Source organism: Lepidochelys kempii, chromosome 3 (assembly GCF_965140265.1).
Source record: "Lepidochelys kempii isolate rLepKem1 chromosome 3, rLepKem1.hap2, whole genome shotgun sequence".
Lineage (NCBI taxonomy): Eukaryota > Metazoa > Chordata > Testudines > Cheloniidae > Lepidochelys > Lepidochelys kempii.
In genome coordinates this window covers 125,718,279-125,738,203 of record NC_133258.1, presented here as the reverse complement: position 1 = coordinate 125,738,203, position 19,925 = coordinate 125,718,279, and the positions used below count along the sequence as shown (strand labels likewise).

The 19,925-nt window shown below is 45.5% G+C and overlaps 1 protein-coding gene across 6 annotated transcripts in view; it reads left to right on the top strand.

Moving 5' to 3' along the window:
- The first annotated feature begins 13,833 nt into the window (after nucleotides 1-13,833).
- The window catches only part of LOC140909185 (uncharacterized), a 101,546-nt gene continuing 95,454 nt past the window's right edge, over nucleotides 13,834-19,925 (top strand). For 5 of the 6 annotated variants that reach the window (XR_012158127.1, XM_073337892.1, XM_073337893.1 and 2 more), the window contains exons 1-2: nucleotides 13,834-14,127; nucleotides 17,821-17,929. Coding sequence is in view for 5 of the 6 variants with exons in the window: in XM_073337892.1 (XP_073193993.1) it covers nucleotides 17,846-17,929 (84 nt within the window). In the remaining variant the exon portion in view is untranslated. Of the gene's footprint in view, nucleotides 14,128-14,637; nucleotides 14,756-17,820; nucleotides 17,930-19,925 lie in introns of all 6 variants that reach the window. The other variant, XM_073337890.1, reaches the window with a different exon arrangement.

The window sequence follows — 19,925 nt, the reverse complement described above, 5'->3', positions numbered from 1 at the left end:
AACTGTTTTGGCTGAAATTTTCCATGCTGGGTGTCTGTCTCAGGCTGATTTTTCTTCTTCTTTCACGACAATTTCAGCCAAAATGGTTTAAGTGTTTAGAGAATGACACTAGAGAAAAATGTTTTGTCAGTGTCAAAATTCTGCTGACCTTTTCTTTGAACGGCTCCAGCATCCCTATGCTTTGGAGCAGGGACTTGAAATTTGGCAAGGGGTAGCCTTTATGTCAGCGATGTGCCTTCTGCTGTCCCAGTGCCTCCACCCAAACTTTGAGCAGGCTCAGTAGACACTTCTTTGATTTTAGTACCGAAATGCTCTGAAGATACCATTCTCACTGAGCATGGGGCATTTGCCAGATGCACGGGGACTAAAGAGGCCTCAGTAAGCAGGCTTAGCCTCTCAGAGCTCCTAGTACTGACCAGACTCCATATGCACCAACCCCACAAAGCAACTCAGCATGCTCCATCTTGTCACAGCTTCTAAGAGTGACCATACTGCATCTGTGCCATCCCCATAGCGTGACTGAGCACGTTCCAGCCCTTGATATGGGAGGCTCAGAAGGACATTGCCTGTAATGGCTGTTCTGGACTGTGGTGCAACTGGGCACTGGAACAGATAGGCATGCAGCAATTCTCCAGAAAGGGCTATAATTTTGGAGTTTAATATACACACCCACATCATACACATTTGAAAGCTTATTTTAATGTAGGTTTAGATGAGGTATGATGTGAAGGTATCACGTGGTGCTGTAAGCCTGTAGGTGAGGGGAAACAATGATACCCAAAATGAGAATGTGTCACATTTTTGCACAGTTTCAGAAACACTGCAACATGGCTATGACTACAGTTTTTACTGGTTAAGTTAAAATTAACGCTGTAATGTTACAGCAATGTGTTTATTGGTCAAAGCTACCAAATGACAATGTATTAAAAAGATTTTTATTGGTTTTGCCAGGGCTTTTTTCCTCTCCAGAAATGATGGAGCTGTTTTGCATGTGACAAAAATGGCAAATATCAACATTTTGCAATATACGAATACTTGCATATTTTAATTGTCAAAGTATCTCACAAGTGATTATAGGTTTTTATATTTTCAGTTGAAATTTGCTGACAGACTGATCTGTCTCACACTGAAGGTTGTGCACCAGTAGCAGTACATTGCATGCCCACAGTTTGCCCTGCCTCGTGGGTAGATATAAATGTACATGAATTCCTAATAATAGATTATCAGGGTTGGAAGGGACCTCAGGAGGTCATCTAGTCCAAACCCCTGCTCAAAGCAGGACCAGTCCCCAACTAAATCATCCCAGCCAGGGCTTCGTCAAGCCTGACCTTAAAAACCCTCAAAAGAAGGAGATTCCACCACCTCCCTAGGTAACACATTCCAGTGCTTCACCACCCTCCTAGTGAAAAAGTTTTTCCTAATATCCAACCTAAACCTCCCCCACTGCAACTTGAGACCATTACTCCTTGTTGTGTCATCTGCTACCACTGAGAACAGTCTAGATCCATCCTCTTTGGAACCCCCTTTCAGGTAGTTGAAAGCAGCTATCAAATCCCCCCTCATTCTTCTCTTCCGCAGACTAGACAATCCCAGTTCCCTCAGCCTCTCCTCATCAGTCATGTGTTCCAGTCCCCTAATCATTTTTGTTGCCCTCCGCTGGACTCTTTCTAATTTTTTCACATCCTTCTTTAGTGTGGGGCCCAGTACTCCAGATGAGGCCTCACCAATGTCGAATAGAGGGGAACGATCACGTCCCTTGATCTGCTCGCTATGCCCCTACTTATACGTCCCAAAATGCCATTGGCCTTCTTGGCAACAAGGACACACTGTTGACTCATATCCAGCTTCTCATCCACTGTAACTCCTAGGTCCTTTTCTGCAGAACTGCTGCCTAGCCATTTGGTCCCTAGTCTGTAGAGGTACACGGGATTCTTCCGTCCTAAGTGCAGGACTCTGCACTTGTCCTTGTTAAACCTCATCAGATTTCTTTTGGCCTAATCATCTAATTTGTCTAGGTCCCTCTGTATCCTATCCTATCCCTACCCTCCAGCGTATCTACCTCTCCTCCCAGTTTAGTGTCATCTGCAAACTTGCTGAGGGTGCAGTCCATGCCATCCACCGGATCATTAATGAAGATATTGAACAAAACCGGCCCCAGGACCGACCCTTGGGGCACTCCGCTTGATACCGGCTGCCAACTAGACATGGAGCCATTGATCACTACCCGTTGAGCCCAACGATCTGGCCAGCTTTCTATGCACCTTATAGTCCATTCATCCAGCCCATACGTCTTTAACTTGCTGGCAAGAATACCGTCGGAGACCGTGTCAAAAGGTTTGCTAAAGTCAAGGAACAACACATCCACCACTTTCCCCTCATCCACAGAGCCAGTTATCTCATCATAGAAGGCAATTAGATTAGTCAGACATGACTTGCCCTTGGTGAATCCATGCTGGCTGTTCCTGATCACTTTCCACTCCTCTAAGTGCTTCAGAATTGATTCCTTGAGGACCTGCTCCATGATTTTTCCAGGGACTGAGGTGAGGCTGACTGGCCTGTAGTTCCCTGGATTCTCCTCCTTCCCTTTTTAAAGACGGGCACTACATTAGCCTTTTTCCAGTCATCCGGGACTTCCCCCGTTCGCCACGAGTTTTCAAAGATAATGGCCAATGGCTCTGCAATCACAGCCGCCAATTCCTTTAGCACTCTCGGATGCAATGTGTCCGGCCCCATGGACTTGTGCATGTCCAGCTTTTCTAAATAGTCCCGAACCACTTCTTTCTCCACAGAGGGCTGGTCATCTCCTCCCCATGCTGTGCTGCCCAATGCAGTAGTCTGGGAGCTGACCTTGTTCGTGAAGACAGAGGCAAAAAAAGCAATGAGTACATTAGTTTTTTCCACATCCTTTGTCACTAGATTGCCTCCCTCATTCAGTAAGGGGCGCACACTTTCCTTGGCTTTCTTCTTGTTGCTAACATACCTGAAGAAACACTTCTAGTTACTCTTAACATCTCTTGCTGGCTGCAACTCCAAGTGTGATTTGACATTCCTGATTTCATTCCTGTATGCCTGAGCAATATTTTGATACTCCTCCCTAATCATTTGTCCAATCTTCCACTTCTTGTAAGCTTCTTTTTTGTGTTTAAGATCAGCAAGGATTTCACTGTTAAGTCAAGCTGGTTTCCTGCCATATTTACTATTCTTTCTACACATCAGGATGGTTTGTTCCTGTAACCTCAATAAGGATTCTTTAAAATACAGCCAGCTGTCCTGGACTCCTTTCCCCGTCATGTTACTCTCCCACGTGATCCTGCCCATCAGTTCCCTGAGGGAGTCAAAGTCTGCTTTTCTGAAGTCCAGGGTCCATATTCTGCTGCTCTCTTTTCTTCCTTGTGTCAGGATCCTGAAGTTGACCATCTCATGGTCGCTGCCTCCCAGGTTCCCATCCACTTTTGCTTCCCCTACTAATTCTTCCCCGTTTGTGAGCAGCAGGTCAAGAAGAACTCTGCCCCTAGTTGGCTCCTCCAGCATTTGCACCAGGAAATTGTCCCCTACACTTTCCAAAATCTTCTTGGATTGTCTATGCACCGCTGTATTGCTCTCCCAGCAGATATCAGGGTGATTGAAGTCTCCCATGAGAATTAGGGCCTGCGATCTAGTAACTTCTGTTAGTTGCCGGAAGAAAGCCCCGTCCACCTCATCCCCCGGTCCGGTGGTCTATAGCAGACTCCCACCATGACATCACCCTTGTTGCTCACACTTCTAAACTTAAACCAGAGACTCTCAGGTTTTTCTGCAGTTTCATACCGGAGCTCTGAGCAGTCATACTGCTCTCTTACATACAATGCAACTCCCTCATCTTTTCTGCTCTGTCTGTCCTTCCTGAACAGTTTTTATCCATTCATGACAGTACTCCAGTCGTGTGAGTTATTCCACCAAGTCTCTGTTATTCCAATCACATCATAATTCCTTGATTATGCCAGGACTTCCAGTTCTCCCTGCTTGTTTCTCAGGCTTCTTGCATTTGTATATAGGCACTTAAGATAATCGCTGATCGTCTGGCTTTCTCAGTATGAGGCAGGAGCCCTCCCCTCTTGCACTCTCCTGCTCATGCTTCCTCCCGATATCCCACTTCCCCACTTACCTTAGGGCTTTGGTCTCCTTCCCCCGGTGAACCTAGTTTAAAGCCCTCCTCACTATATAATACTTCTCCATTTGTAATCTTTGGTACATACAATAGCATCTAGTTTGCCTGACTGAAGGTTTAATTTGTAATTGCCTATGGATGCTGTACTAGCCTTTGAAGTATCCTAGAAACTAGATTTTTAATACAGTGACACTTATGCACGTCAGTATTAGTGTTAGAGATAATACATAGTTTTTGCATATTCATAATATGAAGCTATGAGAGAAAGAAAGTGGCCTAACAAGAAATAGTGAAGACAAAGTCCACAAACAAGTCCTTGTCTCTATACTGAAGAGGGATGAAGGGCATGTTATAGCTCTTATCACCCATGTCATCAACAATACGACAAACCCATTTGACACCAAATCACATCCAGATGTGCTTATCAACATATCTACTGGCCTTCATGTAACACCAGATGTACGAGGGTCTCTAATGAAAATAGCAGGTGTTGGTGAAGAGCAAATGGAGAGATTTATGAGAGGTGCACTTGATTCTGACAGGACACACACCTTCTTCAGCTCAGTCAAGAAATCTGACATCAGAACATTTGCTCACATGGCCAAGACCACTACATTTAAATCTAGCAAGTGAGGGACAATCACAGAATCTATCAGTCCAGAGAGTGTTTTCCACAGAGCCCTGTCCTTAGCAATATGCAGAGATGTTTCAATAGCAACTGTCCTTAGTCATCCAATCCAACAGGACCTCTGCCTATGTCCTCCTTCCATGCTGATGGAACAATGAGCAGAACAGACAAAGATAAATTAGGGCATCAGCTGGAAGCTCAAGCTGAAAGAATCCCTGAGCAAAGAGTATGCAACAAAGAAAACAGTGTACAACAGAGAGGCCCTGCTGTCATACAAATGAAGGCTGCAGACAAATTCCACACATTCAGTGAATTGGCTGTTGAATCCTCGAAGCAGATCCTAAAAGGACTTGACAAGGCTAACTCTGTAATCAGTCTTTTGCAGATATAACAATAACTCTGTGAAAACTGCAGAAAGCTGGTGCTGGACAGGATCTAAGGATGGGTGTAAGAAATACCAGGTGATTGGTGGATGCCCTCTGCCTCCATGGAAAAAGTTTCTAACCATGGCATCCAACAAGCAATCACTTGTGAATATATGGTTCCTCTGTGAATATATGGTTCAAAATGCACCTCAGTGTAGGAGCTTACCCAACACAAACACTCCTTCTTGCTGGGGGCTTTTATGATGGTGAAGTAGCAAAGTCCAACACCAGAACAGGTGTTGAAGAAGCCTGAGAGTTGTATGGTATTCAAGAGGAAGCAGACACAAGAATGTTTCTGCATGCTGTATGTGCCAATATGGCTTTTGGGTTTCTTGGTGTCAAAGGAACCATAGGAATTAGGTCACCTGATACAGATGTTTTGGTCCTTGCTATTCATTACTTTCCAGAAATGGGAATACACAGATAACATGTGGATTGAGACAGGCACCATTGCCAGCACAACTGACAATCACTGTTTCATACCTGTGCATGCAATTTGTGATGCACTCACTCCTGCTGTATACGCATTAACCAGATGTGATTCTGTGCCATCCCTATTTGGTATGGTGGGGGCAGGGGGCATGTTTAATGTTATCAAAACAAAAGTAGCTTATTGCTTCAGAGATCTTGCCACACTTGGGGAGAGTGATGGACAAGCCACAATTCCTGGAGAGCCACAGAGACCTAAAGTGCAATCTGGCCATGAAAAAGGACAAGTCACTGGCCAGACTTCCCAAGTGAGGGACAGTTTTGAAGAGCATGTCAAAAGAGCATCTTGGCAAACAAAGACCTGGATGTTTTTGCACATATGTAATCCAGATATTGGATCACCATTGCAACATGGATGGAAAAAGGTAGATGATGAACTACTCTTATTCTTCAGGGACCCAATGGCATCTGAGCTTCTACAAGACCTTATTTGGATCTGTACCAGTAGGGGGTCATTGCACAATCCACTGTGTCTGGATTCAGAACAATCGTCCCTGCACAGAACTCTGTACATTCCAAGGCAATGAAGATTGTGATAATCTACGCATTCTTGAGAGCGATCATAATGGTGAGCAAGATGACGATGATGTTGACCACAAATTTCACAGTGCTATTAATTTCAATGACATCTGTACACATTTATTATTAGACTGTGACCTCAAAGCATCAGAACAACAAAGAAATACAATGTTATGTCTTAAAATGATACAACGAGCCATTAAATTGTTTAGCCTGCAGAAGAGAAGAATGAGGGGGGATTTGATAGCTGCTTTCAACTACCTGAAAGGGGGTTCCAAAGAGGATGGCTCTAGACTGTTCTCAGTGGTAGCAGATGACAGAACGAGGAGTAATGGTCTCAAGTTGCAGTGGGGGAGGTTTAGATTGGATATTAGGAAAAACTTTTTCACTAAGAGGGTGGTGAAACACTGGAATGCGTTACCTAGGGAGGTGGTAGAATCTCCTTCCTTAGAGGTTTTTAAGGTCAGACTTGACAAAGCCCTGGCTGGGATGATTTAACTGGGAATTGGTCCTGCTTTGAGCAGGGGGTTGGACTAGATGACCTTCTGGGGTCCCTTCCAACCCTGATATTCTATGATTCTATGATTCTATGAACAAACAAATGCAAATGTTTTAAAATTGGCACTTTAACGTGTTGTTGGTGTCATTGTTTATCATTGTTTCTACAGTAACACCACAACTTGACAGCTCTGCATCATACCTCATCTTAAAGTAGACATAATAAGCTTTCAAAAGATGTATTGTGTGTGGAGAGACGGTATATTAAGTCAATTCAATCGGTGGTGTCTGCCGCTCACCTGAGAGAGCAGGGAGGCTGTCTCTTCTGTTCTCTTAATTACCTCTCTGCTGGCAGACTAATGGAGATGGAAGGGAGTAGATTAGAACAAGGAGTCTGGTGAGACTCGGACTGGAGAATGTGTGTGGGGGAGAAACAGGCACAGGCTGGGCAAGGAGACTGTGAACTGGGAGGAGGGGAGGCTGGAACTGGGAGCTGGAAGAGGAGATGCTGGGACTAGGAGTTGGGAGAGAAATTGGGATGGTGCCAGTGAGAGAAATGAGTTTGGGTGGAGGGAGGAAGGATTGGCTGTGGTAGGAAACTGATATCACATGAGGACTCGGGGAAGACTGGGATTGGCTGGATGAGGAGACTGGGATTGGGAGCCAGTAGGAGAGGGTGGAGGAGAGAGACCAATCAGAAAAGGATACTGAGAGGGGGGAACTAGGACTGACTGGGTTTGGAGAGGTAGAGAAATTGGGATTTGAACAGTAAGCCCAGAAAGGGAAGCTTGGATTTTCTGGGCAAGGAGACTGAGATCAGAAGCCTGAGGAATGGAGACTGTGACTGGTCTTGCCTGGAACAAAGAGCAAGAGGTAGGGAAAAGACAGGGCTGAAGGGGACAGGGAAAGAAAGAAATCAAGCTGGGGCAGGGGAGAATGAATAAGAATCTTTGCCCACTAGAGCATTGTCCCCACCAGAGCCTAGTATAGAACTCCAAATTCCCGAATCTACCCATTCTGCTGTTGTCAGCAAATACACGTGAAACTCAATGGCAAAATGTGTCTCGTCCCCCTAGAGCTGTTATGCTCAGAAGATGACAACCTACTACTGCTATCAGTTACTTTGTTAGTTCAAGTGGTAGAGGTCTGTGTGGTGGATCTAAAGGTTCCAACTTTTGCTGATGATCCATGTGGGTGTCAATATGATGCCACAACATGGGATTTCTGTTTACTCAGTTTGTTTTTTAAAAAACCTAGGAAATTACACCTACAAACTACGTTAAAATTATTAAAATTGCGAAGTGAAGCACTAAAAAGTTGGGAAATGCCAGAATTATGGTTTCCCCCACAACCTTAATATTTTTCCACTGTTGTCTGCACTATGATAGTTTAATTACATGATTACATACCATTTTTTTCTTCCACAAGACCCCTGACTCATTCAGTGCACATAATGGACCTCCTCTGGGGATGAATCAGGGGTGTGTAATGTAAAAAACTCTTATCTGTAGGATCCTTGCCTCATTTGTTGCAGAAGTGGGAACGTGAGTGGTGAATGAAGCAGGAGATGTTAGGAAGAAAAAGGATGGTGTCCTGGCTAAGGCAGTAGAATGCTGCCCTGGAGAACTGGAATCTATCCTTGCCTATGCCACAGAATTCCTCTGTGATGCTGGACAAGTCACTTAAGCTAAACTTTCCAGAGATGGTCACTAATTGTTTATTCATAACTTTCTGGGGTGTTCAGCTTGATACCCTGGAGTCTGATTTGTAGACATGCTCAGCACTCACCTGCAAGTGAAGTCAGTGGGAGCTCTGCATATTAAGTGCTATAAAATGCTAGATACTCTGAAAAATCAGGTTCTAGGCATCTCTAATTGGACGCTCAAAATTAGTAGAAACTTTTGACTGTAATCTCTGTGCCTCAGCTCCCCATCTATAAAATGGGGATAATATCTTCTCACAGTAGTGTTGCGATGAGGGATTAAATTGAATTAATATTTGTGAAGCACTTGGCTACTACAGTGATGAGCACCAGAGAAAAGTACATTATGAAATTTGATAATTCTGTCTTCAGAGCGGAGTTTGAATAATGTGCAGTAAATAAGGCCTAGGGCCACACACTGAACAAGGCGTATAAAACAAATACTGAATAGCTGCTCATTAAGTGAGCACTGTCTATCCTCTGCACTAAATGGAACAGGAATGCCCTGTGGGGAAAAAAACACCAGTATGTGGTCATGTAATTAAAGACTGTATCATAACACATATGCACAAAGGAGCCAAGATTGCACAGGCAACCTTAATTCTGGCATATTCTACTCTTTGAATGCTTGAGTTTGCAACCTTAATGTTGTCTTAGTGTTGTTTTCTATAGTATATAGTAAAATTATATATATATATATATATATATATATATATATATATATATATATATATATATATATATATATATATATATAATGGGTGAAATCCTGGCTCCAATGTGGTCAATGGGAGTTTTATCATCGACTTCAATGGAACCAGGATTTCACCTGAGCAGGAAAGACTATGTAATTTTTGTGTTAACCTTTTAAGATTTGTAATCAATAACATATGTTACATGCAGAACCTATTTAAGCCTTATCTGCACTCTGTTCACTAATCCATCTCCACCAGGCCTATGTTTAACATTCCAAACCAGTAAATAGCGTTCAAGCAACCCACAGTGGGGGAAAATTTTTCCACAAATGTAGATTTTTTCCCCCTCTCCATATTACACCCAGCCCATAAAAAAGTATACAGGCCGAGCACTAATCATAGTCGAATATGTGAACTGAATGAATCTAATTTCACGAGCCATGAAGGTAAAAATGACTTATCTCATTGGAGAGCTGTGACTCTCGCTTTCCTAGTGGTATATGATGCTTGTTTCTAGCCTTGACAGCTCACCACTTGTGAGTAATGTGGCCATTACAAATCCATGCCATAATGCCTTTTTGTAAGTCTAATGTTGTTGCTTTTGCAGCATACAAAATAAACATCATAAAACAATACTTATGAAACTACCCAAGCCAAGAGACATATTCAAAAAACAAACACATTCTGAACGTGATTATAAATCCTAATGTGATCAGAACCTTGGAAATAAGTGTCTCTTTAACACCACGTAAGATTGGAGGTAGAGGGGAGTCAAGCAATGATATAAAAGCAGGCTTTCTAGAACTTCATTTGTGTACTAAGAATCACTTTTTAATTAATAGGGCTGTTAAAGGTTTCTTGCAAAATGTTTATAAAAAGTTGGGCTTTTATTTAATTTATTTATTTATTGCTTCTTTATGATGTATAATGAAGGCCTGAAAGGTTGTGTGAGCTTTTAAAAGTTGTTGGTGTTTTTTTTTTAAACTCTGGAAATACCAGAAACATCAAGTTTGTGTTTTGCAGGAGGACCTCTGGGGGCAGTGATCTTAGAGCATGTGTATTGTGAGTTATTGCACCTGGTTGAAGGGGGGAAGGAGAGAAGGAAGATATGTTTATATACAAAAACTTCCTTTCTCCTAAATGTTCATTAGTTATTGGAATTACACAAAGGATCAGCAGAATCAAAGTAAAGTCATAGAGTTGACTGATCTATTTTCAGTCTGTTGGCTTTTGTGATGTCATAATTGCATGAGTTTTCCAGTAATGACAGTATCTTCCAGGGCTGATAAGAACTGAATTTCTAATGCAGAAAAACAAAAATATTTTAGGCACTCTTTAAATAAACAGAGGAAAGGGGACAAACAAAGTTTTAATTTTTTCTTTGCTGGTTACTTATGGATAGTGAAATATTGTTAATTAGACCCAACTTAGCCACTTTTGGAGTGTCAGTGATTGTCCTTAACACTGCTCAGTGTTTCTTATTATATCTTGTCAGGATTCTTTAATTGTGCTGCAAAGCCAATAGAGAAGACAGTTCTGCAGAAAATGCTGGACTCCACAATTTGTTGCAGATGTCAAAGATCGTATCTCCATAAGGAGTGCTAACCCTTATATGAACTCCTTAGCAGCATCCCTATAACATCTATGCACACAATTACCATAAAGCGTGCATCGATTAGGATTGCATTTGCTGTATGCAAGAGTACCCATCATGTCAGCCTCCAGTCAATACTGCACCAGAACAGATAGCAAGCACTGGCATAACAGTTGCAATGGTACAGTCAGTCTTGCCATCAGCATCCTGTTGTGCAGATTGCCGCACCAACCCTATGTAAACTTCTTGGAACTGGCCACCATGATGAACCAAGGTTTGCTTCATCATACAGGGGTAGCCTTTATAGCCATGCAAGGATAGTGAGACTTTTGTTGCAACCATGTGAGTCTATGTGCTAAATGAACTAAATGAAGCAATAGCTACCCCCAAAGACATTTTACAGTATTTTTTTAAATAGGTACAGAAAAGAATATGTTAAACACTTATGACATTTCAACTTTTAAATATTTTCAACTTCAGCTGAATTATACCCCCAAATTTGTTACTGAGAAGTTAAGTAATACACCTTCAGATGGGTCCAACACAGTTTTTCAGCATATGGCTTTTCCTGTGTTGAATGAAAGAGCATTTTCTGAATTGAAAAGTGTAATTTGGAAGAAATTTGGACCAAATTGCCTTCAATTTTTAAAATTTAACTGTAAATATTACATATAAGTTGAATATGAGTAATGATTTTCATAAAATAACCAACTTTCAAGGCAACGGAGCACTGTAACTGAATTCCTTAATTATAATTAATACAAGAAACTACCCACCCCAATTTTAATTAATCGTATCAACAGAACATGTAATTGTTTTATTGTTTTTGGGGTTTTGTTTTGTTTTTTGCAATCCCCAGCCCTTGTCCTGCAAACCTGCACGTAACTAATTTTACTCCGGTTGTGTAGTTCCACTGATAAGTGCACAAGGGCTTTCAGGATTTGGGCCTTTAACCACAATCTTGCAAAAATATATCATATGCAAGTGAGTAAATGTTTGCACTATTGAGTTTCCTAAGTAAAAGAATGGTAAGTTGCAAAATAGCACATACCTATTCAAAGATCAGAAACCAGTTGATTGAGAAAGATAGCAACAAGAACACTGTCAACAAGATGAGTCACATCGCTGCTCCATGTCAACAAGGGCAATGTGAATACTGTAAGTATTAGCTAAGATGGTCAGGGATGCAACCACAGGCTCCAGGTGTCATTAACCTCTGACTGCCAGAAGCTGCAGACTGGAAAACGGGATGGATCCTGTTCTGTTCACTCCCTCTGAGTTATCTGGCACTTGCCACTGTCAGAAGACAAGATACTGGGCTGGATGCACAGGGGCCTGCGCAGGCATTTACATTTGACTGCTTTTGGAGAGACACATTAAATACATGATGTTAGAATCATAGAATATCAGGGTTGGAAGGGACCCCAGAAGGTCATCTAGTCCAACCCCCTGCTCAAAGCAGGACCAATTCCCAGTTAAATCATCCCAGCCAGGGCTTTGTCAAGCCTGACCTTAAAAACCTCTAAGGAAGGAGATTCTACCACCTCCCTAGGTAACGCATTCCAGTGTTTCACCACCCTCTTAGTGAAAAAGTTTTTCCTAATATCCAATCTAAACCTCCCCCACTGCAACTTGAGACCATTACTCCTCGTTCTGTCATCTGCTACCATTGAGAACAGTCTAGAGCCATCCTCTTTGGAACCCCCTTTCAGGTAGTTGAAAGCAGCTATCAAATCCCCCCTCATTCTTCTCTTCTGCAGGCTAAACACTCCCAGCTCCCTCAGCCTCTCCTCATAACTCATGTGTTCCAGTCCCCTAATCATTTTTGTTGCCCTTCACTGGACTCTCTCCAATTTATCCACATCCTTCTTGAAGTGTGGGGCCCAAAACTGGACACAGTACTCCAGATGAGGCCTCACCAATGTCGAATAGAGGGGAACGATCACGTCCCTCGATCTGCTCGCTATGCCCCTACTTATACATCCCAAAATGCCATTGGCCTTCTTGGCAACAAGGGCACACTGCTGACTCATATCCAGCTTCTCGTCCACTGTCACCCCAGGTCCTTTTCCGCAGAACTGCTGCCTAGCCATTCGGTCCCTAGTCTGTAGCTGTGCATTGGGTTCTTCCGTCCTAAGTGCAGGACCCTGCACTTATCCTTATTGAACCTCATCAGATTTCTTTTGGCCCAATCCTCCAATTTGTCTAGGTCTTTCTGTATCCTATCCCTCCCCTCCAGCGTATCTACCACTCCTCCCAGTTTAGTATCATCCTCAAATTTGCTGAGAGTGCAATCCACACCATCCTCCAGATCATTTATGAAGATATTGAACAAAACCGGCCCCAGGACCGACCCTTGGGGCACTCCACTTGATACCGGCTGCCAACTAGATATGGAGCCATTGATCACTACCCGTTGAGCCTGACAATCTAGCCAGCTTTCTACCCACCTTGTAGTGCATTCATCCAGCCCATACTTCCTTAACTTGCTGACAAGAATACTGTGGGAGACGGTGTCAAAAGCTTTGCTAAAGTCAAGAAACAATACATCCACTGCTTTCCCTTCATCCACAGAACCAGTAATCTCATCATAAAAGGCGATTAGATTAGTCAGGCATGACCTTCCCTTGGTCATGTTATGAGGAAGTACAGTACATCCTCACTATAACAAAGTCCTGGGGATCCAAGGCATTTGGCCATTATAGCCAGGGGTTCATTATAGCAAAAGAGGGGGGGGGGGACAGCTCCCTTGGCCACAAGGGGAGCTCAGCTCCCCTGGCTGCTGGAGAGAGAGAGGGCCGGAAGAGCTCGCTCTCTCCCTCCTCTGGGGCCAGAGGAGCTCTGTGCCCCTGCCTGTCCCCCCTTGTACACACCCCTGGCTGGCTGGACCCTTGCTCTGACCTGACCCAGTAGGTCCTTTAGCGGTCGTCCAGACCTGTGAAAGATCAATGGTCATTCGTCCAATGCCTCATATTTTGTTGATTTAACGATGTCACGGCACGGGCTGTTTGCAGGAAATGTGACCCCCCTCCCCACCCTGATTCCTTCATTTCACTCATTACCGCCAGGCTGCATGTTTGCTTTTCCAACGGGGTGCCCAGCTCACGAGCAGCAGCAGCAGCAACAACCCGCGTCCCCAAAGCAGAAAAAGCGCGCAGCCCACGCCCCTCGCGCTGTGCCCTATGTTGCTTCTTGCTGACGGCTGCACGGCGGCACCGCTCGCGTGGCTGCTGCCGCCCATTGCCCGGGACTGCCCCGGGTTTCTTCCCCTGGCCTGCCGCAGGGCCGCGCTCCGGAGGGTGCCCGGCGGCTACCGCTCCTCCCGGGGCGCGGGGGCTGGGCAGAGCCAGGGGCGCTGCGAGGACGCTGCGGCGGCTGGCCGGACTCGGCAGCGGCTCCTCTCACTGCGCCCGCGGCCACCTCGCAAGCGGTAAGTGCCGCCCCCCCCCGGCGGGGAGGGGGCTAGCGCGAGCCCCGCCGCGGAAGAACCGCGCTGGGGAGGCCGAGCCCCGCGGGAGTGGGGCTCCCTCCCACACGTGCGCGGGCTCCTGTGACCAGCCCCGGAGAAGGGGGGGAGGGCAAGGCGCCTCTGTGGCCAAGTCTCCCAAGCTGGGGCGCGGCCAGGGCACGACTGTTTCTCAGGGAAGCTGTTTCTGCTCTTCGGGGGTCTGACACCGCGCCCCTGCCTCCAACCCCCATGAATAGGCTTCTTGCCGCGCAGGCGACATAGTGGCGCTAAGCGGGCGGGTTTGAAAGAACCAGGAGATCGCCCTGGGGGTGTCTGTCCTGTTCCCACTTGATTCACGGCCTTTCCTTAAAGACAGCACCCAGGTGTTCCCGAAACGGTCACTCGGGCGGAATTTCATGTGTTGCACATGAATGAGGCTGCACTTCATTTTAAAAGCTAGTCAAACAACGTTGGACTTATTCTGCCTTTCAGAAACCAGGATTCGGCATTTCTGTGCCTCATTCATCTCAAAGATTCCCAAAGCATCTAACCGCACAACCCCATAGGGTGGGATTACTTCTTGCACCACTGAAATGCAGCAAGCTCCGGGGTACAGCACAGCAGCTGTTAGCGTTTTTATAAACTAGTCTTCACCATGTTCCAGCTTAACTGAAAACTACACTCACATCCCTCTCCTCCTCCCCTCCCTTACAATTTTCCTTTAAACTTGAATCACCCAGAGAGCTTTTCTTTGTTCTAAATAAATACATTTCTACAATCTGGACTCAGTTGTGAGAGTGAAGGGAAGCTCGCGCTGCCTCCCTGTGAGAGCCTTGAGTTACCATTGATGAGGTTTCCTGCAAATTGTACTTTTGAAGTGGAATGGGTGGGGTTTCCTCCCTCTCTCCTACACAATTAGGAGTAGGTTTCATCCAAACTTACAGATGGGGCAGGAGTATCCAAGCAGAAGTTTAGGGTGAGATCCATGAAGGGCAACACTGAGCACCTTGGTGGCTTGAAAATCACAGGAACAATGCTGCAATCCACAAAGACTGAATTAGGCACCCTTAGGCTTCCTATGCAATGAAAGTGGAGAAATAGGCACCAGAGAATGGTGTTCTGCGAAGCCAGCATGCTAGCCGCCTAATCTAACCAAAGGGAGACACTGGTAAAAGGGGTATGTGTTAAGTGCCAATTCTTGGGCAGAGATAGGTGCCAAAGTCCAGGTTCCATGGAGGCACCTTGTACCTTGACTAGTGATCCACAAATTGGGGAAGATGGGCACTTGGCTGCCTAAACTGCATGAAAGAAACCACAGGAGGACCACCTCCATTATAACCTTTTGCCTAGTGAATAGGGTACTCATCAGGCAGGGGTGGACCCCTGCTTCAAGTCCCACATCCTCCTCATGAGGCAAAGGGGATCAGCCAACTCTCAGGTCAGGACTCTAACCACAAGGTTATGGGCTATTCTGATGGGAGGAGGGGTCTCTTAATCTCTGCTGTTGACGTGGCTTCACTTGAATTAAACAATGGAATATGTAAATATTAATTGGGCCAGAGAGAGAGAGAGTTAGAACCACTCTATAGCCTGGTGAGTAGGATGCATCCCTGAGCAAAGGCAGATCCTGCTCAAATCCTTTCTCCCCATCAGGCTGAGGTGGGGACTTGAATGGAGGTTTCCTACATCTTGGATGACTACCTTATGCACTAGGTTAAAGATTATAAAGGAGGTTGTCTTCCTAATCCCTCCCCCCCCCCCGCCATCCCTTCCCTGCCCCAGTGATTTTGTGTGAATTTGTCCAAGGGATTGTGAATCGCCCGGGGGCACAGGCAGGAGATCGATGTCCAGATGCCAATTATGAGGCAGCATTGTGTGTGCGCTCAGGCAGGAGGTGGGCATCTAGCTGCTGCAGTGCACATGCCTAAAGGAAAAACTTAGGTGCTGAGAAAGTTTATGTGCTTACAGTGTTAGGCGGTAGCCGAGCAGGAAGTTTGTGAATCACACTGGTGCCAAAAAATGGGACGTATACACCTAAGTACCTTTGTAAATCCTACCCGTAGAGCATGCACGCACCATTGGAGGAGGAGTAAGACCCAAATTAAGTTCCAGATGGATAGCTATTCAGCAATTTTCATGGACTTGAGGAGAAGGAAGGCACACTGTGGAATGTGGCTGCTTCCCTTCTTCCTTCTGCTCTGAGCAGTAAAGTTCCTACCAGATGGAGGGGTTTGTGAGGTATCTGTGAGGAAAGGATCAAAAGCAGCAGGACTGCTACTCCCCACCACTCTCCAGAGTTTGATCCCTAATGAGCTATATTTTCTACTGTCCATCATGGCCCTATATTGAAAAGGAAGGCTATGCAGCTTCTCCTTTTAAAATCATGGAGAAAATTGGCTATTATTTCAGTAAAGAGAAAATTGGAAGTGGTCTAAAGATTTCATAACTCTATGTAAATCTATGCTAGCTGGTGGAGGGTGGGTAATATTAATGGCTTTTCATGGGAGCCAAGGTACAGGAGCAATGGCACAAGGTCTGTATATCTCCCATAAAGATAGTAGTAAGTCCAGGAATCAGTTTTTCAGAATTGGAAATGTCTTATCCCCCCCCCCCCCCCCAAAAAAAAATCCTTGTCTGGAAAAGTAATGCTTTAGAGAGTGTTCATTTACCTAGTAGTTACTTTAAAGACAACATAATTTACTATGGCAGTTGACTTGTATTCTACTTGCTAAAAGAAAAGGAGTACTTGTGGCACCTTAGAGACTAACCAATTTATTTGAGCATGAGCTCTCGTGAGCTACAGCTCACTTCATCGGATGCATGCCGTGGAAACTGCAGCAGACTTTATTTATACACAGACAATATGAAAAAATACCTCCTCCCACCCCACTGTCCTGCTGGTAATAGCTTATCTAAAGTGATCATCAGGTGGGCCATTTCCAGCACAAATCCAGGTTTTCTCACCCTCCACCCCCCCACACAAATTCACTCTCCTGCTGGTGATAGCCCATCCAAAGTGACAACTCTTTACACAATGTGCATGATAATCAAGTTGGGCCATTTCCTGCACAAATCCAGGTTCTCTCACCCCCTCACCCCCCTCCCAAAAACCACACACACAAACTCACTATCCTGCTGGTAATAGCTCATCCAAAGTGACCATTCTCCCTACAATGTTCATAATTAAGGTGGGCCATTTCCAGCACAAATCCAGGTTTTCTCACCCCCACCCCCACCCCCATACACACACAAACTCACTCTCCTGCTGGTAATAGCTCATCCAAACTGACCACTCTCCAAGTTTAAATCCAAGTTAAACCAGAACATCTGGGGGGCGGGGCGGGGGGGGGGGTAGGAAAAAACAAGAGGAAATAGGCTACCTTGCATAATGACTTAGCCACTCCCAGTCTCTAAGTTAGTCTCTAAGGTGCCACAAGTCCTCCTTTTCTTTTTGCGAATACAGACTTAACACGGCTGCTACTCTGAAACCTCTACTTGCTAAGTAATTTCCCAATAAAAAGATTTTATGTATGATTTAAGTAATAAGATGTCAGTTTGTAATATAAAACTTTATAAATATGTTTAATGTTGGCTTTGAAATTTGGCTAAGGTAATTAGATGTAGTAATATTGTCCTTTATTTATACTGTTTTGTTTACCTTCTGTTTCATAACAGAGTGGTAGTGAAACTGTGATAGGACATGGCAACCAGCTTACAGCTTTATAAGAAAAGTACATTTCCTCCTCTTCTGAATATTTATCAGCCGTCGCATTGCAGGAATCAGGTAATCATTTTAAATGATGTCGAAGTTGTGAGCGAAATACTTCTTTAAAATGTGAGAATTATTTGCATTCTGGGAGAATTATCTGTATTTACTCAAAGCATGCAGAAGGGCCATGCAGTGACCGAGGCCTAAGTGTTTTAGCACAAGGTCCGCTGACGAAATCCTCTTTTCTATCGTGACTCGGCATTGCCATTTCTCGCGTGTTTCCTGTTAAGGGCCACATTTCTCCCCCTCTTCCCCACCTCCCCAAAGTTCAGTTCAAATGAAAGTTGCAAAACAAACAAACAGGGAAGGAGTAAGCTATTGACTAATTGCTATCTGCTGTTAAATTAATTTTGTGTATTCTATGGAAGAGTGCCTGTTAACCAGATTTCCCTTTCCTTTCTCAACAAGAAGGAATTCTACTATAAATGTAAAGGCAACTAATATAAATATGTGCTTGCCATTAAATGCAGACTATTGTTTGGGTCTGTGTGGCACAGGGAGTTAATTTTCAGGACAGAGTCTTTCTAGTAAGTTCAAATTCTGAAGACCTCAAAAGAAAGCTAGTTTAGTTGTCTCAGGCAGGCCTTTACTGGACATTCTTCTTCGAGTCATTGCTCATGTGTATTCCACAATAGGTGTGCGTGCTTGGCACGTGCACCGGTGCCGGAAGTTTTTCCCCTAGTAGTACTTGTAGGGGGGAGCGCCCCCCTCCACTGCGACCCCTGGAGTGGCACCTGCCTGGCACGGTATAAGGGGGGCTGTGCTCCCCCCATCCTCAGTTCCTTCTTGCCGCCAGTGAAGATACGTCCGAACTGCTCAGCTCCAACTTTGAGGCAGCTCGACCCCAGTAGTACCTGTAGTCAGTTAGCTAATTCAGTTAGTTTAGTTAGTCATTGAGCCTGGGCCGGGACATGCCCTGCACCTCAGGCTTTAAGTCATGCGGCTCTTGTAGGCACTGTATGCCAAGGAGTGATCCGCACGTGGATTGTCTGCGCTGCATGGGAGGAACCCATATCAGTGACAGGTGCAAGATCTGCAAGTCTTTCGAGCCCCGGACTGAAAAAGAAAGGGACATTAGGCTCCGGGCCGTCCTGATGGAGTTGGCTGCTCCAAACCGGTATCTGGCATCGGTACGCGGAGACCCGCTGGTACAATTGTCCAGTCGGCACTGCTCCCCATCCACGGGGCACGCCAAGAGGACCGGAAAGACTTTCTCTTCGCAATGGCACCGAGGGAAGTCTGGAACAGAGGCTAGGCCCATGTCAGGTAGTCCTGGATTCCCATTGGGCCCTAGGCCTCCAACTCACGTTGAGCAGAGTAGCCCAGCCCCTTCGGAGCAGGCCTCTCCAGATGTCCAGATGCCATCTACACCCGAAGCTCTCCAGGCAGCCAGGGACATTATATCCATGCCAATGCCTGAAGCTCCGCTGATGTCGGCCTCATGTTCCAGAGGCAAGCTGCTGCTGGGATCACTGCAGTCGCCCCTGACCCGGTACCGATTGAGGGAACGTTCCCAACACCGTTCACTGCCCAGCGACCATTCAGGGCTCAGTCCATGTGGATTGCCTTTGACGCCGGCCAGACTGTCTGGATGGGTGCTGTCCGACCAGAATTCCCGGCACCGCTCGTCTTAGCGAAGAAAATATCAATGGGTCCGTGGCGGACGTCGCCAACTGTCCTCGTCTCGCAGGAGATACCACAGTCAGTCGCGGCACAGTCGTTGACACCATTCCCGCTCGGACTCCCGTTCCAAGTCTCTGCGAAGGCGCCGTAGCCCTGGGCGTCGATCGCTGGTGTCTCGCCGATGCGGGTCTGCCCGTCAAGGCCATTTGCGGAGCAGCTACTACCATCGGTGCCGCTCCTCCACGTCGAGATCGTGATCCCGTGGCCAACATAGATCCCGGCACCGCCGATACTCCCGGTCCAGAGGCAGCAGCAGATCATACGCCAGCCTGGCCTCCGCTCACAGCCGCCTGTCTACAGGCCAAGCTAGGCAGCCCAAACAGCCAGC